General features: G+C 32.5%; 1 protein-coding gene and 1 long non-coding RNA gene across 2 annotated transcripts; one reads left to right on the top strand and one right to left on the bottom strand.

Moving 5' to 3' along the window:
• Window positions 1–1,066: 1,066 nt before the first annotated feature.
• Window positions 1,067–10,194, top strand: LOC112032981 (cytochrome P450 CYP72A219). The gene is made up of 5 exons (XM_065764980.1): window positions 1,067–1,389; window positions 1,826–2,043; window positions 3,436–3,680; window positions 4,320–4,513; window positions 9,845–10,194. The coding sequence occupies exons 1-5, from the start codon at window positions 1,113–1,115 to the stop codon at window positions 10,192–10,194; spliced, it is 1,284 nt and encodes a 427-aa protein (XP_065621052.1). The 5' UTR covers window positions 1,067–1,112.
• Window positions 10,195–10,704: 510 nt separating this feature from the next.
• LOC136063939 (uncharacterized) lies at window positions 10,705–11,585 on the bottom strand. Its single transcript, XR_010625592.1, has 3 exons — window positions 11,251–11,585; window positions 11,077–11,148; window positions 10,705–10,936 (listed from the first exon to the last, which is right to left on the bottom strand). It is a non-coding gene; the product is annotated as an uncharacterized LOC136063939 (long non-coding RNA).
• Between the last annotated feature and the right edge of the window lie 4,980 nt (window positions 11,586–16,565).

Raw genomic sequence — 16,565 nt, 5'->3', positions numbered from 1 at the left:
CGGGTTGCTCCCGCCCAATAACACTCTGCCATCTGGCAAGAGCGCTGCTGTGCAGTGGTACGTTCTTGAGGCTCACGAAAGAATCAGCGACCTCATCCTGAAATTACGGGATTCAGAAGGGATTCAAAGGGCTGGCGCCTTCAAGCGCGAATGGTTAGCGAAGCACAGGCTGCTTTCTCATTGTCCCGATTCCGAGCTACTGTCTATGTACATAGTGCTTAATTGAGCATCATCACTTGACACTGTTAAAATTATATGTGTAATAAATAAATATAAACTTCTCAAGTTTAAGGATAACAAGAAAATTTTGGTACAACAACCTTTCAATTGATAATGATCATTGCATAAACTGTTTGTAATTGGATCCAATTCATTGTTTTTATTACGATTTTACCCACTTGTTTGCTCAAAGCCTTTACAACTCAGCGACGGAATAAACAATTTTTATTATATAATAGTACAACAAGTGTAAGCATTAGTGCTATGATATTCATTAAATACACAGTCCGGACCATTAATACTGATTCCCTACTTTTAGTCCACTAATTGTAGGCGTGATCCCATCAAAAAAGTGAAAAAAAAAAAAAAAGGAAGAGAGAGAATGCTAGTATTAATTAGGTAATGAGGTAGAAAACAATCGAATTTAATGGTACTTTTTAAACGTTAGATCTCTTAAAAATTTACGGTATAAAAAAGATGTAAGAGTTACACCAGGTGTAACTTGAATCAATCTCTCTCTCTCTCTCTCTCTCTCTCTATATATATATATATATATATTATAAGTCTTTGAATGGAGGTTTAACCACCATTACCAAAATTGTTAAAAATTTCGTTCAAACTTATGCATTGCACATATACTAATCTATATTGTTGGGTTTGGAATCTCTCCCTTTCTAAAGTGGAAGTTGATGAGAATGAAAGAAAGATTGGAATGAGTTGGAGTTAGACTAAATCACTGACATATATATAAGTTTGGATGAAATATTTCAACAATTTTGGTAATTGTGGTTAAACCTCCATTCAAAAACTTTTAATATATATATAACGTCCATTCTTATCTCTTCTTCACTTTCTTCTACATCTAGCTCTCCCTCTACAAAGAAAAAAGAATAATGGAAATTTCTCTAGACAAAGTTGCCACTTCCGTTCTTTTTGTTATAATGACAACGTTGTCATGCATGATTCTGAATTGGGTGTGGTTAAGACCAAAATATTTAGAGAGGTGCTTGAGAAAGCAAGGTCTTGTAGGCAATTCCTATAGACTTTTCTTCGGGGACACGAAGGATAGCTCTATGATGATAAAGCAAGCTTGTTCTAAACCCATAGAACTCTCTGATGATATTGTGCCACGTGTTCTCCCCTTTGAACATCACATAGTGAAGCATTATGGTATGTATGTCTACAATAAACTTAATTACCTAAAGATTTTGTTGTAGCAAACACAAATTATATCTCACTCATTTCCATAGCAATAAAGTATGTATGGTTGTTTTAAGTCCTGTAACTTTTGTTTAAAAGCTTCCAACTATGAATTAGCTTATGCCTAAAATCTTAAATTTGAACTAGAAAAACTAGACCAATTGATTAAACTATGAACAAGAATCTAAATTGGTAGTGGTGGAGCCAAAATTTTCTTAGGTAAAGCTAGTGTTACTACTTCTAATTTAAACACATAGCAAAAATTATTTTTTGCCAATTAGTAATAATTAATAAGAAACTCTCACTTAAGATTTGTTGTGAAAATGATATAGACATAATATATATATATATATATATATTTTTTTTAAATATTGGATTTTCTTCTAACCTTCGTGAACAAATGTAGGCAAGAATTCTTTTACATGGCTCGGCCCAAGACCCCGTGTAAACATTGTGAGCCCTGAACAAATCAAAGATGTTTTCACCAAGATGGGTGACTTTCAGAAGCCCAAACCAAATCCACTTACTAAATTGCTTGCAATGGGATTAATAAGCTACGAGGGTGAGAAATGGGCTAAACACAGAAAGATTATCAATCCTGCTTTCCATTTAGAGAAGTTGAAGGTTATATATTACATTTCTTATCTCTTTAAATCCATGTGGAATCAATAGTTGTGTCCAAACTAGATTATTGTTATCACTTTAGAAAAAAAATTTTGTACCATAGGTTGGAGCAGCATGATTTATCTTTAAAGTGATATTGTACAAATCACCAAATTTAACACAAAAACACTTCTGTACTGAACTCCACAACTAAGTTTCAAATGTCCGTCTAGCACATATTTGAGATCAAGAAACTTATAGGCACAGTACAATAATCACAATAGGGAATTGTTTGCATTTTTGTTATGAATAATGCCATGACACAAACTATTTTATAAATTTTTTTACAAACTAATGATGTGGTGAGTGATTATTTGTAAGTGAAAAGATGATGTTAGTAATGGACCTAGATGAGAATCAGTAAGAATTTGTCACATAGAAAATTTGAAAAAATGTTGTGAAATAATTTGTGATTGTAGCAGTACTCATAACTTAAAAGTGACAATATTTTTTGAGATGGGTAGTTAATGGGGAAGTAGGGTTCAAACTACATACACTAGGCACCACAAAGAATATGATTATTGCTAGATACTACCTTTGATTAATTAATTCAAAGTCATTAGGGAAAATACTACTTTTGATCTATTGCTTAAAATATGATTGACCGAAAATATTGTGTGCAAATAAGATTCTAAATACATTCAAAAATCAGTAATGCTAGTATAGCAAATAATATTATATGTCCATTTTCTTCTTTAAAAAAAAAAAAAGACTATATGCCCATTCAAACTTTTAAATATGAATAATATCAATTAAATTTAAAGTTAGATACTTGTTTGCTCAAATGGGAAAAGTTTGACTCCTACCTACTCCCAAATATATATATATATATATATTTTAATAGTATCTTGTTTTAAAAGTAAAGAATAATTATCATAGGGTAGATGCTAAATTTTAAATTCTATCTCTATAAAAAAAAAAAAAAAAAGAACTTAAAAACATCTATAGCAATCAAATTAAAAAGGAAAAAGAAATAGTTATAAAGCATTTAACTACTTTGAATTCATTATATAAATTAAAGGGTAATTCTTTGTTGGCAATTTGACATATATTACAAACCGCATGTGTATTATAAGCGTAGTTGGGATTCTATCAAAAACAATAGAGTAATAATAAAGACATAACATTTTTTTTTTACTGTTATTGAAGTGGTAAATTGTTAGTAATTTTTCTCTTAAAAAAATGGTTATTGTTTTTCATATGGGCTATATATCATTAGTAACTTGTCATTTGCAAGAGTTGTGAACAAATTTGTGAAGAAAGTTATGTATGGAGATTTGTTGAACAATATAATGCCAATAATCTTGTTTCTATTTATTATAGCTTAAACAATTTACATTGCAATTGCTACAGCTTATGTTACCTGCATTTTATCAAAGTTGCATTGATATGATTAGCCAGTGGGAGAGGTTGATCTCTAAAAATGGATCCTGTGAGTTAGACGTATGGCCTTATCTTCAAAACATGTCAAGCGATGTGATTTCAAGAACATCATTTGGAAGTAGCTATAAAGAAGGAAGAAGGATATTTGAACTCCAAAAGGAGCAAGCACAACTCTTTGTAAAAGTATCACAATCTGTATACTTTCCCGGACTAAGGTAGTGATTAAGCATTCAACTATGAAATTTAGTCAAGTTTGGTTCCTCCCCCCACCCCCCACCCCCCCCAAAAAAAGAGGCAATTTGATTTTTATTGAGATAGGATTAACCAATTACAATTCAGTTTATACGTTATATAGATTGAAATTCTATCGTATCTACTAAAAAAAATGTATATATATATATGCTAATTTTTTTTTTTTTATTATAGGAATGTGCTATTTTTTAATATAACAAGATTTCAACATTTGCTTGGCCCACCTTTCAAATAAAAATTCTCATGCATTTGAAGTCCGATCATTGTTTTAAAAATTAGTAAGGTCAAAAAATTGATTTTGGCCCTAATTCCCAGTTTAACTTGGTTTTTGACCAATTTTGGGTGATTTTACTGGATCGGATTGGTTCTGGTTCCTAGTTGAATCAGTCGGTCCTGTTCAATTTTTAAAACGATGCCTCTAATGAAAACAAAATTCCAAATTCTATTGTTTATTTAGAAACGAAATTGGTTATAACCTTCTTTCCTGAACAGCTCGTCAAACACAAAAATTAACAAAGATCATCACATTATAATTAATACAATTTTTGATTCTTTGTCTTCAATCTTCACAATTTACTAATAGCTAATATTTATGCATGCAGGTTTTTACCAACTAAGACAAACAGGAGGATGAAGGAAATTGAAAGAGAAGTACAAGACTTACTAATGGGAATCATTAACAAAAGGGAGAAGGCATGCAACAGCAGAAATGACGACTTATTAGGCATACTAATGGAATCAAATTCTAGAGAGATTAAGGAATCTGGTAATAAGAAGAGTGCCGGGCTGAATCAAAGCATCCATGATTATGGGATTGTTTTTCAAAAAAAAAAAATTGTTAGATTGTGTTGAAGAAAATATAATATGGTGGAAAGCAATAAATAAGGAGAGAGAAAATGCTACTATTAATTAGGTAATAAGGTGAAAAACAATTACATTTAATGATGATTTTTAACCGTTAGATTTCTTAGAAATCTACAGTGTAAAAAATGTATAAATTTATAAGAGTTACACCAGGTGTAACTTGAACTCATCTCATATATATATATATATATACATATTAAAATTCTTTGAATGGAGGTTTAACCACAATTACCAAAATTGTTGAAATATTTCATCCAAACTTATATATATATATATATATATGACAGTGATTTAGTCTAACTCCAACACATTCCAATCTTTCTTTCATTCTCATTAGCTTCCACTTTAGAAAGGGAGAGATTCCAAACCCAACAATATGGATTAATATACGTGCGATGCATAAGTTTGGATGAAATATTTCAACAAGTTTGGTAATTGTGGTTAAACCTACATTCAAAGACTTTTAATATATATATATATATATATTTTGATGATGTCAAAAAAATCACCAGTGAGCCGCACGGTTTCAACACACTCGATATCAGACCTGCCCAACACAGAAAAAGAAGAAGGCCTTGTAGAGAGTACCAGTGTGATACCGGTGAAAGACCCTTCAAAGGTTAAGTCAAAAGAGAGCCCCAACAATGCTAGAGAGTATGAGCTTTATAAAAATTGTGCGTAGAGGGTCTTTAGATTTTTATAGTCGCGTAGGGCCAGACTCTTTTGCTTGCGGAACAAATCTTTTCCTTATGAGGAAGATACTCATTAATGCGTGTATATTCTAGAATTCTACTCATGTTGGGACTCTATAAACCATGGTTAATCGTGTGTCACAAGTATTTTCCATTTAAGGTTCCTTGGAGACCACATAACAATGGGCTGGATGCCACGTGGGCATTCGGTCCGTACATGCCACGACTGTCCATGCTACCTCCATCCAGATAGCTCCGTCATGCATAATTTTTTACCTTCATATATATATATATATATATATAAGTGTGTGTGTGTGTGTGTGCGTGTTTATAAACAAAATTATTATTGTTTAGTCCAAACTTAACAAGAAGTGAAACTCTATCTCTCTAACAAGTTCAACTTAAACTCAAACCCAAATGTTGATAATCCCATATCAACAGCATCATGACAAATTAATGGCTCCCATGAGTAAACCTACAATTTCCAAGCATGGATGTGATGTTTAGGTACCATCTTCATAAAATTTCATTAAACTACATGACAGTGACATTCCAAATCTTCAAACTATCTTCCAACCAGAAAATAGGGTCCTTCCATCGGGATGAAAGGTGATTGTTTCTTTGATTAATGAATTTTATGTCGAATTTGTTTATACTGTTATCATTAATTAATTTCAATTCAACATATGTGGATATTTGTTTATATTGTTAGTAATGAAATTTATCTTTTATGTCAAATTTTTTATTTGCTTTCATATGTGCCTGAAATTTTCTATCTATCTTACTCTTTTGTTATGTTTAGAATTGATTTTCTTTTGAGTATTTGGGTTAATCTCCATATTTATATTGATATTGTTTTCGTGAATTTAGTTTTTGGGTTGAAACGTCTACTAATTATTTAATATTGTATATGGCAAATAAAATATCTCTATTTTTTTGGAGAAAAATCAAAACTACAACCAATGTCTTCCAACTCAGGGAACGATAAATTTTTATTTGGTGTTATATATATATATATATATATTTGTTGAATTTGAAGGGTTTTAGTTTGTTTTGAAGTAGAATTTGGGGATTATATAAAACTGGAAGTTTTAAGTCTTGGGGCTTTTGATATTTGCGTCTTAGTAGGTTGATCTTAATTCTTTACCTTAAATACTTTTTATTTGGGTTCATGTGATTTTTTGTTTTCTTAATTAAAGCTTTGATTTTTGGTTGACTGATTATTTGTTTGGATTCAACATAAAAGATAATGGAATTAGGTGTTATAATTTTAATATTGTTCCATGTTTTGAATTGTCTATATTGTTATTACTACGACTAAGTAGGATTGAGAAAAGTATAGAAGTTAAATATTTCTTCATTTTTTTTTTTTAAATACTAACTAACAAAATGTCAATAATATGCATATTATTAAACCAATTTTCTATTTCTAAATTTCTTAGATTTTATTATAAATAATTTTTTTGTGCATAAACAAAATTCTACCACTTCCACATCAAAGTTGTGGAAAAAAACTTGTAAGTTTAAATTCTTTACTCATAAGTTGGATTTTTTATTTTAATATAATCAATAGCTTTCCCATGCATCGCACAGATTAGCGACTAGTATATAGTATAGATAAAGTTATGATTTTCTATTATTTGGTTATGTCAAAAAAGTGGAAAGAAAAAAAAATAGAGGAAACAATTAGAAGAAAAAGAAGATTTTAGAAAATTTTATTTTTACAAACCAAATTCGCACTCTTGAACCAAATAGATAATTCGCACTCTTCTCTCTTTTTTGTACAGTCAAATATAAAGCTCCAAAGGCACACTTGCTTGATGGCCGGGCTAGTGCTGGTGCAACTGTTGATTCAGCTAGCAAAAACTATATATAGAGCTCCAAGAAATTTTTGTAAAAAAACATCTTTCATTGGATTTGTTGATAGGTTCTCAATAACAACAAAATAAAATAAAAGCAAAAAATATATATAGAGCTCCAAGAAATTTTTGTAAAAAAACGTCTTTCATTGGATTTGTTGATAGGTTCTCAATAAAAACAAAATAAAATAAAATACTGTTGATAGTAGTGTGTATCTGATATTCAACGTAGTTTATAATCTAGAATGAGCTAGCTTTAATGTGACCCCAAAAAAAAAAAAAAAAATACGTCACCCATGATTCATGTGATGCACATTGCATCAACAATTTCATAACCTCTTAAGAATTAAAAAAAGAGTAGTTTTGATGACACAACTTATGCCACAACTCGCTTATGTGGCGAGTTGTGTTTGGTGGAGAGGTGTCTCGACATGGACCAACCATTACCCCTCCACCAACCACAACTTGCCACATGGCGCGAATTGCGGCACAAGTTGTGGCACCAGAATTTTTCATTAAAAAGTCCTCCATCAAAAAAAAAAAAAGAATTAAAAAGTCCAAGGCAAAGCACTTTTTACAATGAAAAAAGACAAATGGTTAAGCAACAACAATTTTATATGGGCCACCACAAATATTTTGGGCCTATTTGTTTAGGGTGTTTAAACAACAGTTTTCAATATTTAAAAAACAATAACACTTTTGACAGGTATTTCTATAACACTCAAACACATATTTCCTAAACATTTAAAACACAGGAAAGCTATTGATTAAAAAAAAAAAAAATCTAACAATGAGTAAAGAATATAAACTTACAAGTTTTTTGTTACAACTTTGACGTGGCAGTGGTAGAATGTTGTTTATGCACAAAAAAATTATTTATAATAAAATCTAAGAAATTTAGAAATATAAAATTGGGTTAATAATACGCATATTATAGACATTTTGTTAGTTAGTATTTAAAAATAAAAAATAAAAAAATAAAAAACGAAGAAATATTTAACTTCTATACTTTTCTCAATCCTACTTAGTCATAGTAATAACAATATAGACAATTCAAAACATGGAATAATATTAAAATTATAACACTTAATTCCATTATCTTTTATGTTGAATCCAAACAAATAATCAAACAACCAAAAATCATAGCTTTAATTAAGAAAACAAAAAATCACATGAATCCAAATAAAAAGTATTTAAGGTAAAGAATTAAGATCAACCTATTGAGACGTAAATATCAAAAACCCCAGACTTAAAACTGTCAATATGCATGCATGTGTGCCTATATGTATTATTATAAAGATAAAAACCATTACATACCCCATTGCATACATTTTTTTTTAATCTAAAATCATGAGTTGATCCCCTTATCATATGTCCCTAGCAAAGTAAATTTGATGAAGCAAGTCAACATACCTATGGTTGGAGTAGTAGTGGGACCATAAATATCAAAGCATCCATGATTATGGGATTGTTTTTCAAAAAAAAAAAATTGTTAGATTGTGTTGAAGAAAATATAATATGGTGGAAAGCAATAAATAAGGAGAGAGAAAATGCTACTATTAATTAGGTAATAAGGTGAAAAACAATTGCATTTAATGATGATTTTTAACCGNGTGGCTCCCATGAGTATACCTACAATTTCCAAGCATGGATGTGATGTTTAGGTACCATCTTCATACAATTTCATTAAACTACATGACAGTGACATTCCAAATCTTCAAACTATCTTCCAACTAGAAAAGAGGGTCCTTCCATCGGGATAAAGGTGATTGTTTCTTTAATTAATGAATTTTATGTTGAATTTGTTTATGTTGTTATTATTAATTAATTTCAATTCAACATATGTGGATATTTGTTTATATTGTTATTAATGAAATTTATCTTTTATGTCAAATTTTTTATTTGCTGTCATATGTGCCTGAAATTTTCTTTCTATCTTATTCTTTTCTTATGTTTAGAATTGATTTTCTTTTGAGTATTTGGGTTAATCTCCATATTTATATTGATATTGTTTTCGTGGATTTAGTTTTTGGGTTGAAATGTCTACTAATTATTTTATATTTTATATGGTAGATGAAACATCTCTATTTTTTTGGAGAAAAATCAAAACTACAACTAATGTCAAATCAGGGAATGATAAATTTTTATTTGGTATGTATATATATATATATTTGTTGAATTTGAAGGGTTTTAGTTTGTTTTGAAGTAGAATTTGGGAATTGTATAAATTTGGATTTTTTTTTTTTTTTCAAATGGTTGATAACGATTCACCAAAAAAGAAATTTGATACTCACAAATTAAAACAATAAATGGCCTACTTATTAGCTGCAAAAAGAGTCTCTTCGGAGGCACACTTCTATTTATTAAGATATTTAGTTTATCACCAGCAATTCCCTTGGCTACAAGGTCTTCCTCTAATTAATACGAATTCTTGCTTATGGGGATTCGGCATTCAATGGTAGGACCCACAGCGGGATGGCCCGTTTGAAATATTTTAATATGTAATTATGTTTCTAACCGCTTGGAAGAACCTTGCAGGCGAGTATTCATCTATGTACATATAGATGCAGGGCTTGTCGATGGAATAACGTAAAGTGAGCCAATGCTGGCAATACGATACAGCTGTTGATGGCTGTGATTCCACATAACTAACTAAAAACGAGGATACCCGTCCTATTTCTCCGATATACGTCTATTTTAGTTATTGCGCAGAATATGACGAGACTATGACCTTTACATTTTGGTTGAATTCCATGATGCACACAATACTCATTAAAGCTGTTAGAAGTAAACTCTCAACCGCCATAACTTCTGATGTGAAGTTGTACGTTTGGTACGGGTTGCTCCCGCCCAATAACACTCTGCCATCTGGCAAGAGCGCTGCTGTGCAGTGGTACGTTCTTGAGGCTCACGAAAGAATCAGCGACCTCATCCTGAAATTACGGGATTCAGAAGGGATTCAAAGGGCTGGCGCCTTCAAGCGCGAATGGTTAGCGAAGCACAGGCTGCTTTCTCATTGTCCCGATTCCGAGCTACTGTCTATGTACATAGTGCTTAATTGAGCATCATCACTTGACACTGTTAAAATTACATGTGTAATAAATAAATATAAACTTCTCAAGTTTAAGGATAACAAGAAAATTTTGGTACAACAACCTTTCAATTGATAATGATCATTGCATAAACTGTTTGTAATTGGATCCAATTCATTGTTTTTATTACGATTTTACCCACTTGTTTGCTCAAAGCCTTTACAACTCAGTGACGGAATAAACAATTTTTATTATATAATAGTACAACAAGTGTAAGCATTAGTGCTATGATATTCATTAAATACACAGTCCGGACCATTAATACTGATTCCCTACTTTTAGTCCACTAATTGTAGGCGTGATCCCATCAAAAAAGTGAAAAAAAAAAAAAAAATAATCCCTATGCAAGCTGAGACCTAATTAGGGTAGTTAAACCCAAAGGATTTAACCAAGAGAAGATAATTCTAGGGGGCCACTTAACCGGAGGTATAGTATGCTGCTTGAAACTGCTAATCACAAATACTGCTTGACACATAAATCACTCGACTCAAATAGCAACAGAACTTGCAAATAATTTTCAAAATAAATGCACTGTACATACAATGTCAAAATACATGAAGCATACAATGTCATGCAATATTATACATGAGATATAGTATACTTAATTAATTTCAAATCTTGAAGTACTTGTATCCAAAATCAGGGTTTGTCCTTCCCTCTTCCTAGTCACCCATGCATCGACCGCCAAAAACTATCTGTTGAATGCCTAAAACTGCATGAAAAAAAAAACCTAGTCGGCAGTTGAACAAATGAATGTGGATGGTACAAGTATAGTCAAAGAAGAAACACCCATCCAATCCAAAAATAGATCACATTCTTTTCTAATGTTTCCTTTTGGTCGTTGTGACTTACTCTGAACTTAAGACTGTCAAGCAGTTGAGGAGCGCATCAACGGCAAAATAATTAGAAGTTCCAAGGTCTACCCTATTATACACATATCTGATTAGATCACTTTCACGGACAAGTACCAAAAAAAATGTGCTATATGATACTGAAAGAAAAATAATGAAGGTCTGGAGCTCATACCAAAAACGACCCCAGTTATCTTGAAACTCAACATCACTGATATCATGAAATGAAGATGGCATCACATTGAAACCCTTATTTGCATCATAAAGGGGATTGTACTCCATCGATGAATTAGCCAGCTGTCATCAATTTGACGCTACATGTTTCAATCTTTCTTAACAAAGCAATAGCTAAAACTAAGATATTTAGATAATGATGTGCTAATGAGGCACAAAAGTTGCATTACAATCATTTAGAAGTTAAGGGTGAGCTAATGAGGAGGCAAAAAAGTTGCAATACTATCATTTAAAAGGCAAGGATAACACGAAGGCAAAACCTTCTTACATTAGGCTAAGTACTAGCATAAAATATATATATATATTAAAAGTCTTTGAATGGAGGTTTAACCACCATTACCAAAATTGTTGAAAAATTTCGTTCAAACTTATGCATTGCACATATACTAATCTATATTGTTGGGTTTGGAATCTCTCCCTTTCTAAAGTGGAAGTTGATGAGAAAGAAAGAAAGATTGGAATGAGTTGGAGTTACACTAAATCACTGACATATATATAAGTTTGGATGAAATATTTCAACAATTTTGGTAATTGTGGTTAAACCTCCATTCAAAGACTTTTAATATATATATAACGTCCATTCTTATCTCTTCTTCACTTTCTTCTACATCTAGCTCTCCCTCTACAAAGAAAAAATAATAATGGAAATTTCTCTAGACAAAGTTGCCACTTCCATTCTTTTTGTTATAATGACAACGTTGTCATGCATGATTCTGAATTGGGTGTGGTTAAGACCAAAATATTTAGAGAGGTGCTTGAGAAAGCAAGGTCTTGTAGGCAATTCCTATAGACTTTTCTTCGGGGACACGAAGGATAGCTCTATGATGATAAAGCAAGCTTGTTCTAAACCCATAGAACTCTCTGATGATATTGTGCCACGTGTTCTCCCCTTTGAACATCACATAGTGAAGCGTTATGGTATGTATGTCTACAATAAACTTAATTACCTAAAGATTTTGTTGCAGCAAACACAAATTATATCTCACTCATTTCCATAGCAATAAAGTATGTATGGTTGTTTTAAGTCCTGTAACTTTTGTTTAAAAGCTTCCAACTATGAATTAGCTTATGCCTAAAATCATAAATCTGAACCAGAAAAACTAGACCAATTGATTAAACTATGAACAAGAATCTAAATTGGTAGTGGTGGAGCCAAAATTTTCTTAGGTAAAGCTAGTGTTACTACTTCTAATTTAAACACATAGCAAAAATTATTTTTTGCCAATTAGTAATAGTTAATAAGAAACTCTCACTTAAGATTTGTTGTGAAAATGATATAGACATAATATATATATATATATATATATATTTAAAATATTGGATTTTCTTCTAACCTTCGTGAACATAAAAAAAAAAAAACAAAAAAGGAAGAAGAAGAAGAAGAAGAAGAAGAGGAGAGAGAGAATGCTAGTATTAATTAGGTAATAAGGTGGCAAACAATTGCATTTAATGGTATTTTTTTAACTGTTAGATCTCTTAGAAATTTATGTTGTAAAAAAGATGTAAGTTTGTAAGAGTTGCTATGGAGGCCTGAAGCAAAGTTGATGGACCGATCCTCGCTTGGGCTCACAATCAATTTGTAACGTAGGCTTTGGGTTTCCTACTCTGGGCGATTCTAACTTAGAGACTTAACTTGACCTCTCCCTCTCCCTTTTTACTACTCTGCTGCTCTTCATTATAAGTTGCCTCCAACGCCTTTCAACAACCTTCTTCCTTCTTTGGTTTTTCATATTTATAGCCTCAAGTGGAAGGATCATGATTACTCGCAGGGTTAGTGGGAAGGAAGTCCAATATTATTGTTGCTAAATGGGTGTTTGGTAGAGTATGGGTGTTTGGTGGAGTGGCATTGGAACTGGTTCCCACTCCAAAGGATAAGCCCGGCAACGATACTCCCTAAGGCACTGCCGTGCAAATGAGGGGTAGTGTATCCAAACATCATTTTTGTGCTAGGGTGGTTCGCCGAACATGGACCAGGTAGTGAGGTAGGGATCGTGCCATTGTGGGTCACCTGCTCAGGTCTCTGAGTACCATCGAGCATGGGTTCGTTGCATCAGTTGGCTTGGGCCAGTGCCGCAGACAGAGAAAGATTAGGCCCATGGGCCGTACTAAGGTGTAAATGAGCTAGGTATCAAAGTGTCGTACAATTACACCAGGTGTACCCGTCTCTCTCTCTCTCTCTCTCTCTCTCTTGTATCAAACCTATAACAACAGTAGTTATCCAAGCATAGTATCAAACTTAAACCAAAGATGGTCCTACAGCCTGCTTCAGTTTCCATAGGATCCCCTTCTTCTTAAACATCCTCCTCTTCTTCTCCTGGAAGATGACTTTGTATCCTTGTGATGGTAAATTTGTTAATGGCTGATAGAGGAGGCAAAGGACTGATATCCTGAGGGATTGCAACACCCTTTTCTCTAAAAATCCTCATGAGAAGACTAGGAAATATCAGCTTAGGTCTTGAGGTGGATCTAGTCTCATCCACTATAGCATCAAAGATGTGAGAACTGATGTCAATGAATGTTTTCTCCTTAAGTTCCATAAGAAAGATAGCTCTGGTATTTTTCAGTGTAGTCATCTTCCTTATAGGATACAGGTTGTACATCATAATGGTGGTCAAACACCTCATGTCTTTAGGAAAATCAGAAGTGTTAAGACATCTCTTTTCTATAACCCCACCAATTCTTTTCTGGACAGTTTCTAGAGAAAGCATTATGTCCTTGTAGTTAGTAAATTCATAATCTTCCAATCCCTCTAGCCCTAGAACTTTATCAATATCATGAGCATCTAAGGTAAATTCCTTTCTTCTCACCCAACAACTCAACTCTTTCTCCCTTATTACAAAATTTGCATAGAATTCTCTGATTAGGGGGTCACAAACAGGGGAAAGATCACTCAGCAATTTTTCCCAACCTTTTCCCTCAAAACAACCTGGAATGAAGGTGTCCTTCAATTCCCTGAAATCTAGTAATCTCTCCTGAATGATGGTTCCTTTTGAAAAAGAATCCCTATATCTCTCAAAGTGTTTAATTGACCTAAATAAGTTAGGGTCCATTTTCATTCTCTTGTCAGATTTCTGAGCAGGAGTCTTCTTCTTTGAAGGAGTAGAAGGCATCTGTAAACACGCAGAAAAGGCCATAACAAGAGCAACAACATAGTATGTGGAAGTGTACACATGTTAGTAACAACATAGTCATAAAGACAATAACAGAGAGTGTCATGCCAACCCATAAACCAAGAACAGTTAATAACCAGAGATTTGAAGAACAAGTCAACTAAGATCATAGATGCAGACCAGAGCACTAAATAATAAAAAAGGACAGTGTAAACTACTATCAGATAGATGAAGGCATATGACAATGAAACATGACAAAATGAGTATGACAAATGCAATATAAACCCAAAGGCAGCACCACACTCATGACATGATGACTAAAAAACACAGCAATTCAAGCCACATATTCCAAAACTTCAAACAAACTGAAATGCCTCATTCACATTTAGAGTAAAACATAGAAAATCCCAAACTCATAAGCCTAATGAGTATAAAATGTAACAAATAACACCTCTCAGAAAAAATACTTGAGTAATGAAGCAAAGACATGATATAAAACATATTCAGCAACAATAGAAAACAACCTCAATCAAACAAACCCAAACTTTGATTAAACCCACGTTCGTACACCTCAAAAACTCAATCCAACATCAAAACACACAGATTCAAGAATATAACAGTAAAATCTTGAAATGTGAAGTGAAAACAAGAAAACCCATACCTTTTCTAGAAGATTGATGCAAAAATGATGCAAAAATGAAGGATTTTCACAGATGAGCATGGTTAGTTTTAGAGAGAGAAAGGGAGAAAACAATGAACAGTCACAAAGTACGAGGGAAAAATTGAAAAGTTTTTGAAAACGGACTTAAAAAACGCAAAACACGCGTTTTACGCAACTGGAACAAGTCGCCAGTAAGTCGCCAAGATAAGCCGCAAAACACTGTGAAACGAAGATTCTTAAAAAATCTTCTAAGTGTTTTTCACGACTGAAAGATCTACCCGCGAGAGAGTCGCGAGCTAAGCCGCAAAAATCTCTGTGTGTCCCTCGCAACTGGACCTTCCACCTACGAACAAGTCGCCATACTGAGCTGCGAAATATGCAAAAACTCAAATTTTGAAAAATTTCTAAGTCTTTTTCGTGACTACAGCCTTGACTCGCTAGTGACCACGGAAACTGTCGGAGTGATGAGCTTTGCGACTGGAGCATGCGACTGGCCAACTCGCGACTTAGTCGCCAAAACAGGGCAAAACTATTTTTGAAAATTTTGACTATTTTGTAAAACAAAAAACTTTCCAAGAAATTAAAAATAAAAATAAATAAAAATAAAAAAGCTAAAAATCTCTTCTTCCTTTTAGAAAATAGTAATACTTATTAAAACACATGAACAAGAAAGTCGTATATAGAGTTTTTTAAACAGGCTTATAATATATTACATAAAGCGTTTAAAATGTACTTTCTTTTTTCTTTTCTATGGGTAAAAGGGTTTTCAATGAAATTGAGTAAGCTAAACATATGAAAAACTAAAGGGCTAAACATAGAAGCTAGAGGCATAAAATGTAAGACGATAAATGAGGAAATATGAATATGATAGATTGTTTATTGTGGATGGCTGTAGTTGTATAATGAAATTCTTCAGCCAAAGCTTGTATGATATCATTTATTCATGGAATTTTAACAACATCGTGGATGGTTACATACGTGTGAAGAAATATTCCATTGAAGCATATTTTGTTATTCATTTTTGGGTGTAACTATTGTATTGATGTTCTAGCAAAACTCAATTACTCACAATCTAGGGTTATGTCTTCTGTTATTGCTTTTGGAAGTTTCTGGAATTGTACTTTAAGAATATATACATATATGTTAAAATAGCTACTCTAAGAGCAGTCATATCAATCTCCTCAAATATTTAGCTAAACTAATTCAAAAAACTCTACATTTTCTAGTTTAGAAATCTGTTATTTTCATACACATACATTAGTCCCAATACTTTATCAATATTGAAATTAAATATTATTTCCTCTCATTCATAATTTTATTTCCAAATTCTACAATCATCTACAACGATTGAGCACAAGCACAAGCACAAGAACAAGCCAACAAGGCAGCACACCTACAACCAAACAAATCCAAAATCTACTCAACTTCAACAAACCACAACCCAGCAAATACAAAACCCACTCAACTTCTACAAAGAACCCAATT

The sequence above is a fragment of the Quercus suber genome, unplaced genomic scaffold (genome assembly GCF_002906115.3).
Source record: "Quercus suber isolate HL8 unplaced genomic scaffold, Cork oak 2.0 scaffold_598, whole genome shotgun sequence".
NCBI classification, from domain to species: Eukaryota; Viridiplantae; Streptophyta; class Magnoliopsida; order Fagales; family Fagaceae; genus Quercus; species Quercus suber.
Note: the sequence above shows the minus strand (reverse complement) of the source record. Positions and strands in the feature narration are given on the sequence as shown.

What these genes read in the sequence shown, in the direction of transcription:
- LOC112032981 (XM_065764980.1), top strand. Translation starts at nt 1,113, where the DNA reads ATGGAAATTTCTCTAGACAAAGTTGCCACTTCCGTTCTTTTTGTTATA. An exon ending in TCACATAGTGAAGCATTATG is followed by an intron (nt 1,390 to 1,825) that starts GTATGTATGTCT and finishes GAACAAATGTAG; the next exon opens with GCAAGAATTCTTTTACATGG. An exon ending in GAGTGCCGGGCTGAATCAAA is followed by an intron (nt 4,514 to 9,844) that starts GCATCCATGATT and finishes GTTATTGCGCAG; the next exon opens with AATATGACGAGACTATGACC.